At 43.9% G+C, this 19,916-nt stretch overlaps 1 protein-coding gene across 3 annotated transcripts in view; it reads right to left on the bottom strand.

Annotated features, from left to right (window-relative positions):
• The window catches only part of RhoBTB (Rho-related BTB domain containing), an 88,106-nt gene that overhangs the window by 29,058 nt on the left and 39,132 nt on the right, over positions 1-19,916 (bottom strand). For 2 of the 3 annotated variants that reach the window (XM_069310399.1, XM_069310400.1), the window contains exons 14-15: positions 11,187-11,345; positions 10,300-10,630 (exon numbers count right to left, since the gene is read on the bottom strand). In XM_069310399.1, the coding sequence (XP_069166500.1) occupies positions 10,552-10,630; positions 11,187-11,345 (238 nt within the window). In that variant the 3' untranslated portion in view covers positions 10,300-10,551. Of the gene's footprint in view, positions 1-10,299; positions 10,631-11,186; positions 11,346-19,916 lie in introns of those variants that run through there. The other variant, XM_069310401.1, reaches the window with a different exon arrangement.

Consider the following 19,916-nt stretch of genomic DNA (forward strand, 5'->3'; position numbering starts at 1 on the left):
ATATGGGCCAATAGGCCTGCTGCAGGCACCCCTGTTAGTATGTTTCATGTACTCATGTACAAATGTACTCCCATTTGTACCCCCAAGAATGAACCAGTGCCTGGACGAAGGAGACGCCAGACCACATAAACTCACCTGCAGAACAGTGGCACGGAAGGGTCAAGACAATGTCACAAGGCAGGTGCCGCCCGAGGCGGCCAGGGTATCGTGCACCCGGAGCCGAAAACCGGGAGCACCACCCGCGGAAGCAGGCCAGAGCCGCCCATGCAGAAGAGGAGGGGAGAGGCGACGGAAAACTACCAAAAACGCAGGGAAAACCTGGCGTCCTCCCCATAGCGGCACCCTAGAACACCCCTAGGAACAACTGGGCACGGACTGGAGAATGAGACGAGCGAGATCCAAAGCACTCTAGAGAAAATGGACTGAGAACCCCAGCACTGGTGCACACCGTCTGAACCAAAACAAACTCCCACGGCGCATGCACGGGACACAAACGAAAAGTAGCCCAACAGGACATATCCCGGGCGATTCGCTGAAGAGAAGAAACAGCCCAACGTATGGGAACAGAAGCCAAAAAATTAAAAAAGGAGCAAGCAACAACACACACAGCCGGCTCATTAAGGAAACCAATGAACCGAACGGAATCCAACCGGGCCACCAGTAGCGCAAATGGGCTACAAGCAGCCCAAACTGGCATCTCTGACCAGGAGTATGGAAGGAAAACGAGCAGCGCCAAGACACAGCACGGAGAGAAGATACAGTACATGAACAAAAGAACGAGACAGGGCCAAAAACTCAAGAGGAAGCCCGGAAGAGGACCAATAAGCTCTAGAAAGGACCGGAAGGAAGCCGCACCAGCAGACGACAGGCGATTCACTAATACGGGAAGGAGCAAAAACCATCCTGAACCTTCGAGAACACAGAAGCAAGCACAAACGACGAAGGCACCGAAAAACCCAGTCGCACCCGAGACCTAAAGTCATGCAGAACCCCAAGAAGAAGGGAACATGACGGGGAAGTCCCGTCCCAAGTTAAAAGGGGTGAACAACGGAGAAGAGCACCCACCGACAGGACGGAACCAACGGGCATAAGGGACAAGGAACTGAGCCCGGGGAAGGGCCGACGCCCAACATCTTGTGCGGAGAGTGGGGAAGGAAAAACCCCACTCCGCGCAACCGCAAGCCCCGCCCAGAGGGTAGAAAAACCCTGGCGGGTTCTAATGGGGCCAGAGAACCCCCCAAGTCAGCCCTTCCATAGCCCCAGGAATCCATACGGCAGGCCCTGGGGCCGAGCCGTCCCCCCAAAGCGCCAGCCTCAAGAAAAACCGGGGCAGCCGTGAAAAACACTAAGGAAGGAAGCCCACTGGCAGACTCATACAACACGGCTGGAGGAACAGGCTCGAATGCCCCCGTCGCTACCCTGGAAGGGGAATTCCCCGAAACCAACCGAGTCTCAAAATCAGGGAAGCCCACCCCGTCCCTGAACCTACAGATGGTAAAGACTCGGATGCAGGAAGGAAGGGGGGGGGGGGGGACCGACAAGACCACCAACCAAAACGGGGCAGCCTTGGGGCTTCCGGGGAGCAAACAACCTAGCCCGTTGCCACCGAAACTTAACGTGCAACACCCGTGCTGCCTGCACCCATTTGTTCAACAGAAGACTGGGTAACCGAGCCACAACAAGCAACAAAACTCGCAGGACCTTGAACCGGTGTCACTGACCCCACAGTCAGCTGACGGAGGCAAAACAGCGAGTGTCACCCTGAGACAAGGGGACAGAGCAACCCTCAAACTAGCACAAAGCGAGGGGGGGACTCCGGGGCCACATCCACCGGGCCCATGCTCCTCTAGGGGTTTCCCAGGGTCCTAAGCGTTCACTATAAGAGGACTCGTGCTCTGGTAATCCCAGGCAGGGTACTGTTAACCGGCGCCCATGTCTACCAAACAACTTTCTAAGAACTGAACCCCCGGGACGTGTACACTCACGAGGACCTAGCAGGGGGAATCACCGGAAGAAGGAAGAGAATCCAGTACAAAGGGGGCAAGAACCAAAGGCAGACCCCCCACCAGGTAGACAAACAAAAAGGAAAAAGAAAACCCCCGCAAGAGGACAGCGTACCCAGGCAAAACAGAGCCGGCTGCTATGATTGCAGAAAACAAGCTGCGCAGTACGATGCGCCCCTACCAGTGCAAACTGCCCCTTACCCTAAGGCGAACAAGGGAGACAGAACCCCCCCATCACACAAAGGGCGGCCGAAAACCAAAAAGTAGACGGCCTAGCAGAAGCAGGACCCAAGGAACTTGTGGAAGGTAACCCCAAGCCCCAAGGGCAGTACTTACAGGGCACCTAGGGAAGGCAACCCTAGGCGCATGCAACCCGAATACTGGAGACTCACTCCCGGCTCACACACCACCTAGAAGACAGACACAACACTCTAGGCACAGTGCTGAAACAACCACTGGATCCGGAGCACACAACCAGTGCCTTTAGCATCAGCCGAAGAACTGATGGGTGGATAGCCGGCGTGAGAGGTCTGGGGCTCCCCCTTTCCCCTCCCGAGGAGGGGGGAGCTGCGCAGACAGCGGCGCGATGACATGTGACGTCATACTTGTTTGCTTGTTTTTTGTTGGAGAGTTCTATCCATTAGTTTGGCTTTTGGTAGCAATTTTCACCAGAATAGAGGTTAGTTTTGGGAGGCTTACCTTTCTGGATGTTTGACCCCGGTCGATGGCAGACACAGAATGCTTCCAACTACACGGAGATTTCTATAGGCCATTGCTCCCCTTGCCTCCCTGAGGGGGCCAGGTTCTGGCCGTGGTCCCCTGTAGGCCCTAAGAACTCCATACACATGACTGATGCCAAAGTCTGACATTAGCATATCAGCCTGGTATAGCTCCAAGGAGCCGACGGGGCTCCCCCCAGAAAATACACACACACACAATACTAAAGAAACTGTCCATGACTTTTGTGAGACCAAAACTGGAATATTCAGCAGCTGTATGGTGCCCCATATCTCAACAAAAACATTAATAAACTGGAAAAGGTGCAAAGGCATGGTACAAAATAGCTTCCTGAAGTGAAAAACAAGAGTTACGAGGAGAGGCTAGAGGCGTTAAATATGCCAAAGCTAAAAAATAGAAGAAAAAGAGGTGATATGATCACCATTTACAAAATAATAACAAGAATCGTGATCAAATTGACAAAGAGGAAATCCTGAAACAAGCAACTTCAAGAACAAGAGGACACAGATTCAAGCTAAGGAAACAAATACTGTATGCCAAAAAAATATATAAAAGTTTTCTTTTGCAAACAGAGTGGTAGACAGTTGGAACAAGTTAAGGGAGGAGGCCAAAACCATCAGTACTGTACTTACAAAACGTTATATAACAGAGTACTGGGAAGATGGGATACCATGAGCGTCATCTCATCCTGTAACTACACTTAAGGTAATTAAACACAAACCCTTTATTTCTCCCCAACACACCTGCATATCCTTGGGTTTCCCTAAAACATACACTACAGCTTTTCCTTAAAACACAGATGCACTTCCATAAAGCATAAACCACTGCTCTTTCCTAAAGCATAAACCACTGCTTTTTCCTAAAACATAAACCACAGCTCTTTCCTAAAGCATAAACATGGCTCTTTCCTAAAACATAAACCACTGCTCTTTCCTAAAACATAAACCACTGCTCTTTCCTAAAACATAAACCACTGCTCTTTCCTAAAACATAAACCACTGCTTTCCTAAAGCATAAACCATGGCTCTTCCCTAAAACATAAACCACTGCTCTTTCCTTAAACATAAACCACTGCTCTTTCCTAAAACATAAACCACTGCTCTTTCCTAAAGCATAAACCACCGCTCTTTCCTAAAGCATAAACCACGGCTCTTTCCTAAAACATAAACTACTGCTCTTTCCTAGATCATTTATATTTGCTCTTCTCTGGATTTCACCCTTTTGCTTCACTAGCACATATACTTTTGTTCTTCTCTAACTCATATGCCTTTCCTCTTCCCCAAAACCTGCACTCTTGATCTTCCCTAAAAGATAAATCCTTGCTCTTCACTAAAACATCCACCCTAGCTCTTCTCTATATAATACACTCTTGCTCTTCTCTAAAACATACACCCTTGTTTTTTACTAAAGAAACCTTGCTCTTTGCTAAACCACACACTTTTGCTTATATGAGGACCAGGTCATTTATCCTCATTCGTAAGTGACTGGGTACCGAGACAGTAATGGGACGAGCATGCTTCCTTGATAATGTCGTGACATCTATGGACAGCTTTTAAAACCATTTGGCACCAATCGGAACACACACAAAATTTATTAATGTGATGTGACCTGTGACTGCTTATAGGATCATCAAGCCGACGGATCCTATAGGATCAGGATGGTGCAAGCCGACGTTTAAGGGTTAATTAATGTTGAATATTATTTATTTTTCTTGTAATAAGACAAACTAAGACATAAAAATCATAGAATGAAAATTGTAACAAGACTTCAATTTGCTTATTCATGGCTGAAACTAAACAAAGAACAGAAGTACACCCAGCTCGAGTTAAGCTGTTTGTAAAAGGAGAAAAATAAATCATTATTTAAACTGCTTTAGTAATACAGCCAAATTGTATTTAATATATATATGAGAAATAAAATTGTCTTTTCTCCTTAATAATCCTAAAAATAAAGCTACTTTCTGGCATAGTTCAGGTTTTATGAAAAATGGAAGAGATATTTAAAACCAGTTTAACATATACTGGTATATGTATATGGTAAAATATATTTAATGGTATAGAACTTGAGCAAGGATATGTCTCTTGTTTATATGAAAGAAGTATATAAATACTGGGGTCATACAATGATTTCCAGCTTTTCTTTACAAGAACCATCTTCTTAGTTTTTCATTGTGTATTCTTAATTAAACACTGTGTTGTATTACAAATATCTAATTACCCGGTAATCTTCCCAAAGTACTATGCAGGTAGGTGCAATCACCATGAAAATAAGGCACAACAAATATTACCAGAATGGATTCTATGATCATCATATTGATAATTGATATTTATATCTTGCTGCATACTGTATAAAATTACTTTCCTTCTGCTAAAACACAAAGTAAATTACAATATATATTTTGTGATTAGACATACTATAAACACTCCACAAGCCTATGACAGCTAAGCTAGATAACATTTGTTATGCCATTTCTCAGTGAGTAAGGTGGCAAACGTTACAGCAAAAAGGTTTTAGCTAATTCCAGGACCTTGGCAAACTCTTAGCTGTACATTGCAAATTACATCCAGCCAACTCTATTAATTTAACTGAGAAGTGATAACATAAATAGAGTTTAAGTTATTCAAGGATGTCTTTTTATATCTGCAATAAATTATAGAAGTATTTTAATGCCAATCAAGACTATCTCCTTAATTACTATAAAATTAAAGCCTTACTTTACCAGTTACAGTATTTATTTTTGTATGAAGATTATTAAAATGTGCATAAAAACTTGGAACATAATTCAACCAGGTAAAGATTGAAGTTAAGCAGTACCAGTACCTGTATATGCAAGCTGACAATTATTCCACTTAATATAACTAATAGCATATAATTACATGTAAGATGTAATTACATCTCTTAAATACAAAATATATTATTAAACATATAAATTGAGAATAAGTTTTACCAACAGGTATTTTTAGACACCCAACTCACATATATGAAAAGAAATTGACAACGTTTCAGTGAATTCTAGACCTTCAATCGTGTGATAATGGTCTAGGATGGACAGACCATCCTTGTACTTGGCAGTAGAGAGACGGTCTCGCTTCATGCAGGTTGGTGTTCAATCCCTGACCGTCCAAGTGGTTGGACACCATTCCTTCCCCCCCCCCCCCCCCCCCCGTCCTATCCCAAATCCCTATCCTGACCCCCCTTCCAAGTGCTACATAGTCGTAATGGCTTGGCACTTTCCCCTGATAATTCCCTTCCCTTCTTATGTGCTGGTTGGGTGTCAAATTTGTTGTCACATTATTGTGACTTACTCTCTTTATAAATACTGTTCCAAGATTTAAGAGCAAAGTGAGGATAATGTTTTAATATTATATCTATCTGGTTGAGAAGACCTGGACATACGTACATTCAATCACCACAAAATCAGTACTTTTGCCAATTTCCAAATATTGTAGCTTTTGTACAATAAATGAAATAAATTACAGAAACACATGATACCTGCAAAAACCTGGGAGTTGAGCATCGCATGATTTTACTTCAATCTTAAAATACTCAAAATATAACTTGAAACCACAGCATCAAGAACTCCTAAATGAGGTTGCATAAGAGTTACATTGTCACAGTTTCCTTTCCTTGAATTGAAAGAAATGAGGAGTTTATAAGACAATTATTCCTTCTTAATGCAGCAAACCTACATTCAGTTTGACCTTTTCCGTTGCTGATAAAGCGTGTGTACAACAGTCGTAATAACATCTGCGGTAACAGTATGTAATATGAACATTTGTAAAAACTGTATGCTTACAAGCATAGTTTCAGCATGAAAAATAAAAACCTTCAAAACAAGACACCAGAGAAACTAATAATCTTCAGACTTGCATGCATGCATTATGTTTACTTTATGTATATATGTATGTATGTATAATAATATATATATATATATATATATATATATATATATATATATATATATATATATATATATATATATATATATATATATATATATATATATATATGTATATATGTCGTACCTAGTAGCCAGAACGCACTTCTCAGCCTACTATGCAAGGCCCGATTTGCTTAATAAGCCAAGTTTTCATGAATTAATTGTTTTTCGACTACCTAACCTACCTAACCTAACCTAACCTAACTTTTTCGGCTACCTAACCTAACCTAACCTATAAAGATAGGTTAGGTTAGGTTAGGTAGGGTTGGTTAGGTTCGGTCATATATCTACGTTAATTTTAACTCCAATAAAAAAAATTGACCTCATACATAATGAAATGGGTAGCTTTATCATTTCATAAGAAAAAAACTAGAGAAAATATAATATTTCAGGAAAACTTGGCTTATTAGGCAAATCGGGCCTTGCATAGTAGGCTGAGAAGTGCGTTCTGGCTACTAGGTACGACATATATATATATATATATATATATATATATATATGTCGTACCTAGTAGCCAGAACGCACTTATCAGCCTACAATGCAAGGCCCGATTTGCCTAATAAGCCAAGTTTTCATGAATTAATTGCTTTTCTCTAGTTTTTTTCTTACGAAATGATAAAGCTACCCATTTCATTATGTATGAGGTCAAATTTTTTTTAATGGAGTTAAAATTAACGTAGATATATGACCGAACCTAAACAACCCTACCTAACCTAACCTAACCTATCTTCATAGGTTAGGTTCGGTTAGGTAGCAGAAAAAGTTAGGTTAGGTTAGGTTAGGTAGGTTAGGTAGTCGAAAAAACATTAATTCATGAAAACTTGGCTTATTAGGCAAATCGGGCCTTGAATAGTAGGCTGATAAGTACGTTCTGGCTATTAGGTACGACATATATATATATATATATATATATATATATATATATATATATATATAAATATATATATATATATATATATATATATATATATATACATATATACAGTATACATATATATATATACAGTATACATATATATATATATACATATATATTTATATATATTTATATAAATATATATATACACACATACATGTGTATGACTGCTGTGTGAGTATTGTGTGCAAGCAAGTGTGTATATAAACACACATATACAGTATATGATGTGATCAAAAAGTCTTCAAGATGGAACATATTGTGCAAGCACTAAGAACTGCAAAAGAAAAATTTATTAAGTGAATTCACACATAATGTATTTAGGACTATGCTCCTTAAAGATTATTGCATTATCTATTTTCATAATTGTTTTCATATTGTTTGGATAATCACCCTGGATTCTCACCAGCTTTCATTGTGAAATATGCCACAGGAATGCCTGTTGCCTTTTACCTACTGTACGACCATCACTACAGATCCACCATTAAACACCCATCACTACGCACCTGTCACTACACACCCGTTGGTCATTCAGATAATGTTTCACTTATGCTGCGTTAGTATTTACACAATATATTATCTTGAATTTTTTTTACATTTTTTGCATGCACTAATGTAGGTGTGCGTGTTAAGGGAGTGAGCGAAGGATGGGTTGACGAGGATGTGTGGTGAATGGCTAGTTGAGAGGGAGAGGGAAAAGGCATGTGGTGAAGATGCATGGTGGGTAGCCATGAAGGGGCAGAGGATACATTGTTGGTAGGAAGAAAGGGGCAGGAGTAAGGCTTTGAAATAATCAGAAAAGATAGAAAAATAAAAGATTGTGAAACTGGGGGTCCGCTTGTCAATCACAGCGTGGTTTGGCATTGCTTGTAACCGAGGCGAGCGTACCTAAAATGTGAAAGTACAAATCTGAAGTTAATTTCTTTCAGTAAATTTCCTAGGGGTTGGGTGGTTTAGGAATGGTGGAGGAGAGGGGGAAGTGGGGGTTAAGTGGTGGGGAGAGAATAAGTGGTAGCAGAGTAGCTGGGAAGGGGTGTTTGATGGGATGTTGCATCATGCAATACAAGTACGTATACTGATATTCCAATGTTGAAGACAGAAAGCCTTTTAAACATGTTCTTTCCCAAGCTAGGAGCAAGGTTGTCCACACGGTCACCCATCCAGTGCTAACTTTACCTTATTGACCAAGTAATGAACACATCAACAATCGCGCCAAGCCATTGAAAAAATACAGAAGCAATATAGCAATATCCAACACGAATGCCTGTGCCTGCCTGTCATCATCTGCCATCTCATTGTTGCCTGTGTAACATTCGCCTGCACTGCCTTCACCTCACCTTATCTTCACTGTGTTCAACCTATCTTTCCATTGCTAACCCTTGGCCATCACCTGCCACACCCTTGTCTGCATTACCCTTACTCATCTTTCCTGCCTTTACCTGAATTTACCTGAGGCCACCAGGAAGCTGGTGGCTTGTTAAAGGTCTCCCCATTTGTCCTGATGATTTTTTCAAGCTGTATTATAAAGTTCAGCAGAGTTTTGGCATTTATGGCTTCGGTGGGTAGGCAGTTCCATGGGTTCATAACCCTGTGGGTGAAAAAGCATCTCCTGTTTTCAGTCCTGCAGTCTGGCTTGTTGAGCTCAAAACCATTACTCCTTGTGTGCATTACATCTGACCTTATGAGGACGTTGTCTGGATGTTCATACCTGCCCTGCCTTCATCTGCACTACGTTCATGTACAGTATCTATGCCCACACTTGCCTGCTCTCACCAACCCAGAATTAAAACAATTTTAAAACAAATTATTAAAGGCTTGATATAAATTTGTGTGTTACATGTCTTGCACTGCTTGCCTTTTCCCTTTGTTTATTAATGACTTTCTCCCTCAAGTTTTATGCCAGGCTAGTTTGTGTACAGAATTGCTTAACACAGTATTATGTTAAGAAACTTGGTTTAACAGCACATACACTATTATTTAATCTTCTTTAAAGGACAGACTTCTAGGTCCTGGAGTACTTCCTATTTTTCCTCTACGATCTAAATGCTACACAACTTGGTTTAACACAGGCTCTTCTGGAATGCAAAATCATGCTAAACTGCATGATTTTGTACTGCACTGTAATCTGTACACTGCATTTATATGTATTCTAAGGCCTCCTAAAGGGCTGACCTAGGTACCCAAACTGATAATCCAGTACTTGTACAAGCTGTGTTGCTGACACCAGTGGCACGACGTGTACCATACTGGGTCACCACCTTAGTGGCCACACTTTGTTTTCTTGAAGGAACAATGGGGTCAATGTTGTAATTATCAGCTCGTGGAGCATTGGAGTTATATGCATATACTGTGTGTGTGTATAAATATATAATATATAAATTATATATATATATATATATATATATATATATATATATATATATATATATATATATATATATATATATATATATATATATATATATATATATATATATATATATATATATATATATATATATATATATATATATGTAATGTGTGTACATACATACATACACACAGTGTGTGTATATTATATATATATATATACTGTATATATATATATATATATATATATATATATATATATATATATATATATATATATATATATATATATATATATATATATATATATATATATATATATATATATATATATATATATATATATATACTGTATATCTATTCAGGTATTTACTATTGCATGCATAATTACTTGTCTGTTAACATAAATATTGTCAGAAAAACTTAATAATGCACTGAAAATTTTAAAATGCACTAAAACTTTACTGCATAATTAGCAAAGTTTTAAACTTAAATAATTTGTTGTCCTCGTTGCTCAGTGGTTGCTCAAGAATTTTGCATCACTTCTCATAACAAAATTGGGAAGCTGAAAGAATGGTGGCAGAAGTCTGTGCATATCTTGCATATCAATTTCGTGACCCGGCAGATGTCCACTTTCTGACCCGGTTCAGAGAAGCCCGCAACACGTTTAAGGTGTCCCAGGTCCTTCAATAAAATTAATAAAATCTCACAAAGGATGCACACTAAAGCATATGGCCTAAACTATAGCAATATAAATAAATCTTTGCTTCTATAGAAAAATATATTATTATGCAAATGAAGAGTGCATAGTGTGTACGTGTCTAAAGTAAGAAAAACAAAGTAACTAATTGTACAACATATTTCAAGATGCAGGGTTTTCCTACAATCTAAGTATTTGGTGATCTTTCAACAGATAAAATCTTGAGCATGTGGTAAAACAACGACAACTAAACAATGATTTAACAAATATGGCAATGAAAAGATGTGATCAAAGATGTGATTTCATTGAGCTACACAATATTTTTCCATAAAATGTTTATTTTATTATGAATCATTTAGAACACTTCTTTAAAAACTGTATTGCATTTCATATTATTGTACTACACATGAATTTCCTCTGATGATGTTGGATCTAATATAAAATTACAATCGCTGATCACACCCTATATTTGGACGCAAGGATTGGGACATTGGGATGCCATAAGCAAACCTTTGGTAAAAGAATGGAACGCTTAATTACATTGTGCGATAGTTTTGTTTCTCAGCACTCCTACGACTCTTGGACGTGAAGCAGAGACAGCCGGCAGTGTTACGTGATCGCTTGAGTGGTTTTATGGGGTTTTCTTCCCTCTGACGTTCCATCAAACATCGTTCATAGTAGTCATAATCCTTTAAGTACCTAAAGATTAAATGTTTTGGTTAATGTATCTATCATCCACATAAATGTAGCAGTAATTAGAAAATGCATAAATTATACAGTATATAATTTATACACTATATATAAATAATGCATAAGTGCATAACTAATATAGAAATAAAGTTGTACTCTATGACAATCATAAGTGCATAACTAATATAAAAATAAAGTTGTACTCTATGACAATCATATACTGTACACTGTTCAGTAAAATATTTCCTTAATATATCTCAGGTGTTGACCATGTTTGTACTTTCAAATACTTAGATGCCCTGGAAAACAAGCAATACACTGATGTAATATACTGTACACAGATTTTGCAAAGCCTTCGAAAAATGTGACCATGGTGTTATTGCACATAAAATGCATTCAAATGGAATTACTAGAAAATTTGGAAGATGACTTTTTTATTTCATAATTAACAAAACCCAGTGTAATAGTCAACAAAGTAAAATCCAGATCATCGCTATGAGAAGCTCAGTCTCCCGGGGTACTGTGCTTGCTCCAGTACTCATTCTCATATTGGACATAGACTAGCATACAAACTATAGTACTATATCCTTTGCAGATGACACTAAGATTTTTATGAGAGTGAACAACATAAAGGACACAGCAAACCTCCAATCTGTTGTAAATCAAGTCTTTCAATTGGCAAAAAAAAAATCAGTGTTAAATGTACAGTACCTGTAATGAAATGCCATTTTCTGGGTGAGACCCGGAGGCTCCCCGGAGCTTATCCAGGCTGATATTGCTATATTAGACTTTGGCATCAGTCATATGAATGGAGTTCTTAGGCCTACCAGGGACCACGAGCCAGAACCTGGCCCCCTCAGAGAGGCACAAGGAGCAATGGCCTATAGAAACCCCCATGTGGTTTGGAAGCATTCTATGTTTGCCATCGACTGGGTCAGGAACCCAGAAAGGTAAGCGCCCCAAAACAAACCTCTATTCTGATTAAGAAATTGCTACTGAAAGCCAAACTAGTGGACAGAACTCCCCAAACAAAAACAAGCAAAAGAGCATGACGTTACCACATTGCTGTGTTGTCGTTTGTGCAGCTCCCCCTGCCTGGTAGGGGAAGCCCCAGACCCCACACGCCGGCTACCCAAACCATAGTTCTGAGGCTGGATATTAAAAACATGCGAAAAACTGCCGACCAGAGGAAGGGAGGGAGGGCTGCCGGGAACCTCCGGGTCTCACGCAGAAAATGGTGTTTCATTACATTCCCAGTTATGTGGCTGGATATTAAAAACATGCGAAAAACCGCCGACCGGAGGAAGGGAGGGAGGGTTGCCGGGAGCCTCCGGGTCTCGCCCAAAAAATGGAGTTTCATCAGATTCAACGTGGTTTTCTGGGGAAAGCTTCTACGGCTCCCGGGAGCTACTTGCCAAAAGACAAAAACAAGAGGAATTTACCCGGGAGTCAGTTGTTGTTTGCTCCTCAATGCGAAGTCGAGACAACTGGCTGCAACCATTGACCCAGAGCAACACAGGCCCAACTAGGCCCATGAACAGTCACCAGGTAATGCGCATGCAGGACCCTGTTTGACCGCCAAAAACCCAGTGCCCGAATGTTACAGAAGACGGCAGCAAGCGCAGCAAACTTATGAGCGTCATGGGCACGGGAATAGACCCCAGGCTGGCTGGACCGAATAACCCTGCGGACAACCTGGGAGACCCAAACCCTGGAACAGGGAAGAAGGGAAACTGGATCAACCCAAACCCTGGAACAGGGAAGAAGGGAAACTGGATCAACCCAAAGCGCATCCCTGGTCACAGGCTGTGGCGCACAAATAATGGCAGAGAGCCGCAACCGAACACAACTCATGATGCACCCCCCTGGCCTGACCAACTAAGCATCAACAACCCAAGGACCCCTCCGGAAAGCAGCTGTCTCATTCTTCGCCAGAAAAGGAGGAGATGGCTGCACCCAAACAAACCTATCATCAGGAACAAAAGAACAGAAATCCCTGTGCCAGAGGAGAGCATGAAGCTCCCTGACCCGACCCCCCAGAGGCCAATGCCAACAGGAAAAGAGCCTTGGAGAGACAATTGTGACCTGAAGGGGCCACAACAAACCGAGGGGAAGAGAGATAAGAGAGAATCCTGTCCAAAGACCAGGACGATTCAGGCGGTGCATGAGCAGGCCAGAGGTGAAACAATGCCCGAGACAGCTTGCGAAATGGAGCAGAAGTAACATCGATGCCGAAAGTAAGCTGCAGCGGCTCTGCCAGCGCCACACGATATGAGGCAACAGTATTCAGCATAAGATAATAGTCCTGAAACAGCCATGAGAGAAAGGACAAGACCACACAAACAGAAAGTGAAGTATGCCTATGAAGATACAAAAAGAACCGGAAAGACCGCAAGGAAACTTCATACTGCCGCTGAGACGAGGCACGCAGGCACCATCAACAAAGCCACCTGATCACCATTCAGATGGTGATAGACCCGAGTCAAAAATATTAGATACAAAGACTCGAGGAGAAGATCGAATCAGCCATGTAACGGACTGGACTGATCATCTGAAGAGGCAGAGCTGCGGGAAAACCCCTGGGTTTCGACACCGAGCAAGTAGTGCCTGAAACCAAGAAGCCAGAAGGACTACTCTCCCCTGGTAAGTCTCCACACGAGCTAGGAACTGGAATAACAGCAGAACTGAGGGGTTGGGAAGAGGTACAGGTAACCCCACCTCGACCAGTCCTGCCAAAAAGCATCGACCCTGATGGCCTCACAGTCAGGGAAGGGTGCCACATATACCGGGAGATGCTTTGACCACGCCGACGCGAAGAGCCCATACATCTAGCAGAGCCAACTGAACAAGTCAGCGTCAACCATTCAGTCCAAGGACAAGGGAATGAATCGGGACAGGCCGTCCACCAGGATATTGGACACCCCCCGAACGTGAACGGCCAGGAGAGCCAAACCCCGAGAACTCAGCAGATGAGTCACCTGAAGTGACCAGCCCCAAAGAGCCAAGGACTGCATCAAACCCCCCTCGGTTCAGGCAATGAATCGCCTGGGAGCACTCCGAATGAAGCCTGATCGTCGATCCACGAGCGACCTGAACCCTCCAAAGTGACATCCACACTGCTGTGAACTTCCGCAATGTGCTGTGGGCCCCACGGAAGGGTGAACTCCACCGCCCCTGTCCGGCCTAGTGAGCACTGGTCACAAAGCCCCAGCCAAAAGACGATGCGTCTGTGAACACATCGAGTGAGGGCTTGGGTAGGTGCCAAAGCATTGAACCCTAAAAACCCGAAGAGGAAGCCGGCGACACAGCAACGAACACAAAGCCCCCGGAGGCCGAACCAAGCGAGAGAGGCGGAAGGGACATCCCCGAAGGAACCAGAGTAGTCAACGTAGTCAAACCCGACCCGGCGAGTAGACCATCACGGCAAAGTTCAGGCTCCTGCACAAACCCTCGAGCAACCTCAGAGTGACCAGGGAGCCCCCAGAAACAAGCGAAGGCAGGAGCGCAGCTTCCCGTCTGGGAACAGACGGGAAACCCATCTGAGTGATGTTGTTTCGACCACGCCCAAGTGCACCCACTCCAAGATGACCCAACAGAGCACAGAAGAAGAGGCCAGCCCCAAACTCTCCAAAGGAGGAGGGGCCACCCAACGTCACCGCAGGCTGGCTGAAATGACCCAAAAAGCCCACAAATCGTGAGACAAGGCACGAGCAAACAGAGCGAGCCTCATCCCCCCCCCATCGCCTCATCAATGGGACGAACCGTGAAAGGGCCGACGTCCCTTACGAGAACCTGACCCAAGCACAGGGCGAACACCATGCCAACCAGATGAAGACAAGTCCGAAGGAGGTGCCGGCTCCGAAACTGGCACCAGTGGCCTACCACGATGAGTGGAAACCTGAGCCCTGGTACGACCCCTCCAGGAAGGCCCCCACCCCCCACCCCAGGACCCCTGGAGATCCAACAAGTCCGACATTGGACGACAACTAGAAGCTGCCTGCAGATACTGCTCAACCGTGGAATCCACAAACAGCAAGGAACAAATGGGCGAAGACAATCTAAGAGCCAGGGCCCAAGCAGATTCCAAGGAGGAACCACAGAACGTATGCCAAGCCTCCAACAAAAACACAGGACAGACTGCTAGCCAGGATGACTTCGAAACCTCATAACGAATCCAGTAGGGAAACGAAGACCCAAACCTGAACAAAGACGGATCCATGATAGAGGCATAATCCGGGTCACGCAGGAGGTAAGCCGCAAAGGTGTCCCGCAGCACATGAGGCGGGATGCGGGAAGCCGAAAACCTCCAGAAAGACAGGAACAAAGCACCTGACGGAACACAGAACTGATCCCGGGAAGGGGCAGACACCAAATCCAACTCATACAACGAGGGGGGGGGGGGGGGGGGAAGGAAAGAAAACCCCACTCCTTGCAACAGTAAGCCCCGCTCAGAATGTAGAAAAACCCAGGTGGGATCCGATGGGGGCCCAAGGCCCCCAAATCTGCCACTTCCCTGCCCCAGGAACCACCACATCAGGACCCAAGGCCAAGTCATCCCGCAAAGCCTCGGCCTCAAAAGAAAAGTCTGGCGCAGCAATAGAAGCCCGTAGACGGAAGGGGGCCCACTGGTCAGACCTAAATGCTTCGGCAGGGAGAACCAACTCCAATGCCTCCGTCGCTACCCCGGAAGGGACATCCCCCGAGACTGCCGAGTCTCAAGACCATCTAAACACTGCCCTGACCCAAAACCCTCAGACGTTTCGGAGCCGGATGCAGGGAAGGGGGGGGGGGGGAGAGACACCAAACCGGACTACAGCAGGAAAAGGACGAGGGAGTGTGGACTGAACCAGGCCAAAGCGACCAACAACCCCCAAGTCCGGGTCCCTGTAGCCTAAACAGGGCAACCACGGGGCTTCCAGGGAAGCAATCAACCTAGCTTGTTGCAACAACCTGAACCAAACGTGCAACGCCAACACTGCCTGTACCCAAATAGAATCATCAGTGGACTGGGTAAACTGAGTCACAAACAAGCAACAAAACTCGCAAGACTCTGGGTCGAAGGTGTCACCGACCCAGCAGGCAGCGTGATGGAAGCAAAAACAATCAGAGTCACCCTGAGACAAGGGGACAGAGCAACCCTAAAACTCACACAAAGTGAGGGGGGACTCAGGGGTCACACCCATCAAACCCAAGCACCCCTGAGAGGATTCCCAGGGTCCTGAGACAGAATTCACGCTCAGGGAAGCCCAGGCAGGGTACTGCTAAGCGGCGCCCAAGTCTGCCAACAAACTTTCTAGAAACTGAACCCCCAGGACGTGTCCACTCATGGAGGCCAAGCAGGGGATACCACCAGAAGCACAGAAACTATATAGAAATATAGGGGGCAATCAAACAAAGGCAGACCCCCCACCAGGCAGAGAAAACAAAAACAAAAATAAAACCCTGCAAGAGGACAACATACCCAGGTGGAACAGAGCCGGTCATTATGAGAGGTGACATCTAGCTGCACAGTACCCTGCGCCCCTACCAGTACAAATTACCTCTTACCCTAAGGCGAACAAGGGTGCAAGAAACACCCCAACACTCAAAGGGCGCCTGAATGCTGAGCAGCAAACTACCAAGCAGAGGTAGAACCCAAGGAATTTGTGGAAGGTGGCCGCAAGCCCCACGGACAGTACTTACCAAACACCTAGGGAAGGTAGCTCTAGGCACGAGCAGCCCAAGCACTGAAGAGAATACTCCTTACTCGTGCACCCCCAAAGGAACAGGCCCCCCACACCACAAGGCACAGAGCTGGAGACAAATCTGGAGCCAAAGCTCACAACTTCAGCTTAGCACATCAGCCTCATAATTAGGGTTTGGGTAGCCGGCACGAGGGATCTGGGGCTCCCCCTTCCCTCTCCCGGGGAGAGGGGGAGCTGCACAGACGGCGGCATGGTGATGTCATGCTCGTTTACACGTTTTTGTTTGGGGAGTTCTGTCCATTAGTTCGGCTTTCAGTAGCAATTTCTTAACCAGAAAAGGGGGTTTGTTTTTGGGCGCTTAGCTTTCTGGGTGCCTGACCCGGTCGATGGCAGACACAGAATGCTTTCAACAAAATGTTTTTTTTTATAGGCTATTGCTCCTCGTGCCTCTCTGAGGGGGCCTGGTTCTGGCTTGTGGTACCCGGTAGACCTAACAACTCCATTTACATGACTGATGCTAAAGTCTAATATAGCTTTAACTCGCATCGAGAAAGATCTGAAGTGTCGTGTCTGCTACAATTCTGGCGAAAGGAAGGACACCAGGGATAAGTGCAAGTTGTGTGGTGTGGCACTGTGTGCTGCACCATGCTCTGGCTTGTACCATCACAAGAGGACATACTGGGTGGATGAGCAGTAATGCTTAACCCCCATCCACTCTACCTATAAAACATGGGTTGAGAAACTTCAGGACACCTTTTTCTAGAGCAGGTGGAGTGGTTCATCCTAATGCTCAACTCATGCTCTACAAACATCGTTGGGTGGTAAGTACAGACATGTTTTTTGCATTTATTTATATATATGATATTGTGGTACAAACACCAATGTGAAGGAAGCAACACAAAAAAATTATATTGTGTCATAAATAATGTCAGGATGAATTACAAATGTAAAATAATGACAAAAAACTGTTTTTCACATGATGATACACTTTAACTTATGGTATTGGTAATGTTGTTCTTCTATTTGCCCTTATATACATATATCCATATATCCCTTTAGAGCATTCTGTTGCAAACAATTTGATACCAAAATGAACAACGTAACACAACAATTGAGGTGATGAAACTGAAATGAATATAAACATTTGAGTGCGGGGTGTTGCAGGTGTGTGGATGGGTGCTCGCTCATGGGTAACGCTCAGTGAATTTTCTGGTTTTGTTTGTTTTACATTATATGCAGGTATCCCATCAGATAATTCTATTGCAAACAATTTGATACTAAAATGAACGATGTAACATGAAAATTGACATGAGAAAACTGTAAAGAGTACAGTATACACATTTGAGTACGGTTGTTCGCTCACGGGAAATGCTCGGCCGATTTTCGGGTTTGCTGCGGGTGGCACGCCAGACTTTTTGATCTTATAAGCATATATCCCTTTAGAGAATTTTATTGTGAACAATTTGATACCAAAATGAATGATGTAACCCAAAAATTGATGTGAGTAAACTGAAAAGAGTATACACATTTTAGTGTGGTGCACGCTCACGTGAAATGCCAGGCCCACTTTGGAGTGGGCTGGGGCGCGCATGCCGGGCAGCTCGAAGTGTTAAAAACTGTGCCCAGCATTCGCACTTGGCTGTAGGAGGGGCGTGCCGCAGTTTTGGACCTTATATGCCTTATATATAAAGTTGAAAAGAGTATACACATTTTATTGTGCTTGATTAGTGCTCACGGGGTTAACGCAATGTCACTTTCTTTGTTTGCTGTGGGTGGTACGCCAGGCTTTTGGAGAGCGGGGCGCTCTCTTCCTGGTAACCTTGGCCAGCTTTCATCACGTCGGCGGGTGGAGCATGCTGCAGTTTTTTACATTATATGCATATACTCCTGTTGGGAATTCTATTGCAAACACATTGATACCAAAATGAAAGACCTAGGACGAGAATTGAGGTGACCAAGGTGAAAAGTGTGTACACATTTTATCACTCTTGCATGCTCCCGGGTAACTTTCTCTGTTGCGCATGGTACAATGGGCTTTAGGACTTTATATGCCTTTAGTCCTGTAGAGAATTCTACTGCGAACACAATGATATCAAATTAAAAAACCTTTGACGAGAATTGAGGTAAGAAAGTTGAAAAGAGTACAATATACACTTACTGGGTGGATGAGCAGTAATGCTTAACCCCCATCCACTCCACCTATAAAACAATTACCGCACGCTCCCGCAGAATGCCCAATCCCACCTGGGATAGTGCAGCGCTCACACTCCCAGAGCAGCAAAGTGTTAAAACGTAGTTTCTGGGGGCAGGCTTCATTCCTGTCCCTCTGTCGGGTCATCTCGGAGTGGGTTCGCTTGGGCGTGGTCGAAAAGACCTTGTCTCTCAGTGGGTTTCCCGATTGTTTCCAGTTCCAAAACGGGATTATGCAGATCTTCAGTACATTCTGGACTTGTCCTGTCTGAGCCGTTTGATTCCTTGCCCCTCCTTTCGGATGACCACATTGTTCCAGGTCCAGCTCGTTCTCGAGCCGGGCATTTGGATAGTTTCCTAGGACCTCAAGGACGCATATTGGCATGTCTCTATTCATCTGGGGTTCATGGATTAATTGGGATTCATGATGGTGGTGACAGGCTTACCGCTTTCGTTGTCTTCCGTTCACCTTGAATCTGGCACCTCGCATTTTCACGCGCTTCACTCTGGTCGTGGTGGCCCAACTGCATCTGGTAGGTGATTGGGTGTTGGCCTACCTCAAAACCTGGTTGGCGTGGGCTCCCAGCTGGTCTGCTTGTCTGCAATCCAGGGATCTGGCTCTGTGGAGGTTGCTCAGTCTTGCTTTCAGGTGCTGAACCTGGGCCATTTTCTGCGGCTCCACCTCTGTCAGAAGGTCAGCTCAGTC

This window comes from Procambarus clarkii, chromosome 67, assembly GCF_040958095.1.
Source record: "Procambarus clarkii isolate CNS0578487 chromosome 67, FALCON_Pclarkii_2.0, whole genome shotgun sequence".
NCBI lineage: Eukaryota > Metazoa > Arthropoda > Malacostraca > Decapoda > Cambaridae > Procambarus > Procambarus clarkii.